Source organism: Otolemur garnettii, unplaced genomic scaffold (assembly GCF_000181295.1).
Source record: "Otolemur garnettii isolate 467f Iridium unplaced genomic scaffold, OtoGar3 scaffold00152, whole genome shotgun sequence".
Classification (NCBI taxonomy): domain Eukaryota; kingdom Metazoa; phylum Chordata; class Mammalia; order Primates; family Galagidae; genus Otolemur; species Otolemur garnettii.
The window spans coordinates 2,871,713-2,875,953 of NW_003852547.1; the positions used below are offsets into that span (position 1 = coordinate 2,871,713).

The following is a 4,241-nucleotide window of genomic DNA, read 5'->3' on the forward strand; positions in this document are numbered from 1 at the left end:
CAGGAGACTCGCTTGAGCCCAGGAGTTGGAGGTTGCTGTGAGCTGTGATGCCATCACACTCTACCCAGGGTAACAGTTTGAAGCGCTGTCTCAAAAAAAAAAAAAATGTAGTTTGGCTCGGCGCCTGTGGCTCAAGTGGCTAAGGCACCAGCCACATATACCTAAGGTGGCAGGTTCGAATCCAGCTTGGGCCCACCAAACAACAATGATGGCTGCAACCAAAAAAAATAGCCAGGCTTTGTGGCAGGAGCCTGTGGTCCCAGCTACTTGGGAGGCTGAGGTAGGAGACTCGCTTGAGCCCAGGAGTTGGAGGTTACTGTAGCTGTGATGCCACAGCACTCTACCCGGAGGGACAGCTTGAGGCTCTGTCTCAAACAAAAAAAAGAATGTAGTTTTTAGTCTTGATGCCCATAGCACAGTGGTTACAGTGCCAGTCACATGCACTGAGGCTGGCAGGTTAGAATCTGGCCCAGGCCAGCTAAACACCAACAACAACTGCAACAACAACAAAAAAATAGCCAGGCATTGTGGTGGGCACCTGTAGTCCCAGCTACTTAGGAGGCTGAGGCAAGAGAATCGCTTAAGCCCAAGAGTTGGAGACTGCTGTGAGCTGTGACACCACAGCACTCTACCAAGGGCAACATAGTAAAACTCTGTCTCAAAAAAAAAAAAAAAAAGAATGTCGTTTTAGATTGAGATAGGTGTGGGTTCTAGGATCTGCAGTTTACCACTGGTTGACTTAAGGGAAATCCCTTAGACTCTCTGAGCCCCATTTCTGTAGGAAAATGAAGATATATAAATATTTATATAGAATATATACACACACACAGTTTTCGTAATCACGGGGTTGTGATTATGAGATCAGGTATAGAAAATTCCTACTTAATGCTTGGCATATGAGTGCTAAAAATGTCTCTTAAAATGATTATCTGGAGCTGGACAAAGTGGCTCACATCTGTAATCCCAGCACTCTGGAAGGCCAAGGTGGGCGGATTGCTTGAGCTCAGGAGTTCAAGATTAGCCTGAACAAGAGCAAGGTCTTGTCTCTACTAAAAATAGAAAAACTAGCTGGGCGTGGTATTACATGCCTATATTCCCAGGCACTTGAAAGGCTGAGGCAAAAAAGACTGCTCAAGCACAAGAGTTTGAGGTTGCTGTCAACTATGATACCATAGCATTCAACCTAGGGTGACAAAGAGACTCTCAAAAAAAGAAATTTTTTTTTTTACTCTATTTAGCAATTCAACAAATATGCATTCCTTACAATGCCTTTTTTATTGATCACTCTGCCTACCTTCCTGTGCCTCAGTTTCCACATCTGTAAAACAGTGGTAATGATTGTAAGTACCTACTTTAAAGGATTTATTGTAAGGATAAAATGGTGTGTGTGTGGCCAGCCAGCCATAGATTAGGGCCTGGAATACCGCAAGTACTATCTAAGAGCAATTATTAAATAAAAAAGAGCCTAATGTACCTGGAAAGGAGGATCAGGGATATCGTTCTCATCTTCTGGTCTCTCCACAATCCATTAAGTTTTGAGTTTTCTCTAATTTATGTAATGAAAACAATAGATATACTGAATTTTTTTTTTTTTTTTTTTGTAGAGACACAGTCTCACTTTGTCACCCTGGGTAGAGTGCCGTGGCATCACACAGCTCAGAGCAACCTCCGATTCCTGGGCTTATGTGATTCTCTTGCCTCAGCCTCCCAAGTAGCTGGGACTACAGGCGCCTGCCACAATAGCCAGCTATTTTTTTATTGCAGTTTGGCTGGGGCTGGGTTTGAACCTGCTACCCTTGGTATATGGGGCCAGCGCCCTACCCACTGACCCACAGGCGCCGCCCGATATACTGAATTTTTTGTTAAACTAACACATACCCTCACACACTTCAAATCACTGTTCAGATGGGAAATGCCAAAACAAGAGTAGCTTCCCCCCACCCTGGACACATGGGCGAAGCAAAGTTCTAGAGCCTTCCAAGAGGTCAGTGCTGGAACCACAAGGGGCCTGACGGAGTCTCTTCTCGCACCTTCAGGGGTCCCTGTGCTCCATCTCATCTCCACACCCTTTCCTACTGTCTGGCACACACCTGAGGACACTGAGGCCAATCTCCACCCGCCCACAGTACACAACCTCAGCCGTATCCTCGCTGTGTTCCTGGCTGAGTATCTGGGGCTCTAGGCTGCTGGTCTGATGTCCAAGGGGACGTTACTCTGAGGGAGAAGTGCCCAGCAGGGGACATGCCAAGAGCACCTGCAGCCAGGGAATGCAGGCTGGTTTACCTGTGGTGTGGTGGCTTGTCTTTGCACACCTTCAGCTCCTACCTGTGCTACAATTGAAGACTCTTTCCTTTGACTCTCTCAAGAGACCACAGTGGGGTGAGATTCAAAGGAGTAAGAACTTGGCACTTGCCTTATGGTTGACACTTGGGCTGAAGGTTTACAGGAGCCAAATGCTATTCTTTTGGTCACTGAATCATGGACTGGTGTCCAGAGCAGCAACACCATTCAACGGAGTGAATTCTCTGTGGCTTATGTTTTTTTGTGTTAGTTCATTCTACAGAACAGCAGCCTTGCTACTGTACCAGTCCAAACCTAACTCCCACATGGGGCCCATAGAAGACGTGTTCACAGAAATGGAGGAGATGGAAGCCAATACTTAGGAATCCCAGATTCTGCCAGACCCAATGGGCAATAAACCAGTGTTTCTGCAAAACGTATTCTGCATAAGCTGGGCATTGTGGTGGGCACCTGTAGCCCTAGCTGCTAGGGAGTCTTAAGCAGTAAGATCACTTGAGCCCAGGAGTTTGAATACAACCTGAGCAACATAGCAACATTCCGTCTCAAAAAACAAAAACAAAGAAACCTCACAATATTCTGCAGAACTAGTATAAATAGGCATTTCATGAAAAATGGGGTCAGAAATCAAAGAAGCAGGGTGAGAGAACATTCAGTTTCCTCACTGCATAATGTAAATTTCCAAGGGAAGGTGAAGAATGCAGGGGTTCTCAAAAGTTTTTCACTATGAAACCCCTTTATTGAGAAGCATGTCACAACTATGGGACCTCAAAAGATACTTTGGGAAACACTGGATTTGGGAAGTTTGAGTTTGTACCCCTATAACATTTTGAATGAAAAAAGATAAAGTTTGAGAATATTTAAGATAGGCATGATCTAGATTCACCAAGCCATCTTTCCCTGTGGGTACAGTGGTGCAAGGTGATGGATTGAACCAGTGAGGAAGTATTTCCCAACCCTACCTAATTTTCAGATTCATCTGGAGTGCTTATGAAAAATGCAGACTCCCAGGTCCCACCCCAGACCTCCTGAACAAGAATGCTAGAGAGGAGCTGGGACTTTAACAAATACCTGAGGACTCTCAAAGTCAATAAAGTTTGGGGCATTCTGTCATTAAAGATACACTTTGGTGCATACATAGCTGATTAGCAGACTTCCTCAAAAGAACCCTAAGATGGAGAGAGCCTAGTACCGGAGTCCTGAACCAGGCTCTGTCTGCTGGTTTTGTGAGGGAGCAGCAGTAGGCAGCAGGGATGCCAAGCCAAGATGGAGAGTTACTAAATAGTGAAGATGAGTACTGGCCTTCAAGGTTGCAGAAGACTCATGAACTTTAGGGCTGAAGCTCTGGATATCAAATGAGAGAGGATAAACAGAAGGTTCTCAGTGCATAGTTACTGACATTTACTGATTAAAGTCAGGTACACTTTATCAACTTATTTAGGCCAGGTGCAGTGGCTCACTCCTGTAATCCTAACACTCTGGGAGGCTGAGGAGGGTGGATTGCTTGAGCTCAGGAGTTTGAGACTAACCTAAGCAAGTGTAAGACCCCAGCTCTACTAAAAATAGAAAAATTAGACTGGAACCAGTGGTTCACGCCTGTAATCCTAGCACTCTGGGAGGCTGGGGTGGGTGATTGCCTAAGCTCACAGGTTTGAGACCAGCCTGAGCAAGATCAAGACCTGGTCTCTAAAAATACATGTGAGTGTTATTATGGGGGCCTGTAGTCCCAGATACTTGAGAGATTGAGACAAGAGAATCTCTTGAGCCCAAGAGTTTGAGGTTACTGTGAGCTTTGAAGCCACAGCACTCTAACCAGGGTGACAAAGTGAGACTGTCTCCAAAACGAATTAACAATAGGCTCGGTGCCTGTGGCTCAAGTGGTTAAGGTGCCAGCCACATACACCTGAGCTGGCAGGTTTGAATCCAGCCTGCGCCTGCCAAAC

The 4,241-nt window shown here is 45.6% G+C and overlaps 1 protein-coding gene across 3 annotated transcripts in view; it reads left to right on the forward strand.

The window, feature by feature from the left end:
• QPCTL (glutaminyl-peptide cyclotransferase like) overlaps positions 1 to 2,720 on the forward strand; it is a 9,510-nt gene extending 6,790 nt beyond the window's left edge. For 2 of the 3 annotated variants that reach the window (XM_003799518.3, XM_012811219.2), the window contains one exon: positions 2,037 to 2,716. In XM_003799518.3, coding sequence (XP_003799566.1) covers positions 2,037 to 2,182 — 146 coding nt within the window. In that variant the 3' untranslated portion in view covers positions 2,183 to 2,716. Of the gene's footprint in view, positions 1 to 2,036 lie in introns of all 3 variants that reach the window. The other variant, XM_023518963.1, reaches the window with a different exon arrangement.
• Positions 2,721 to 4,241: the final 1,521 nt, after the last annotated feature.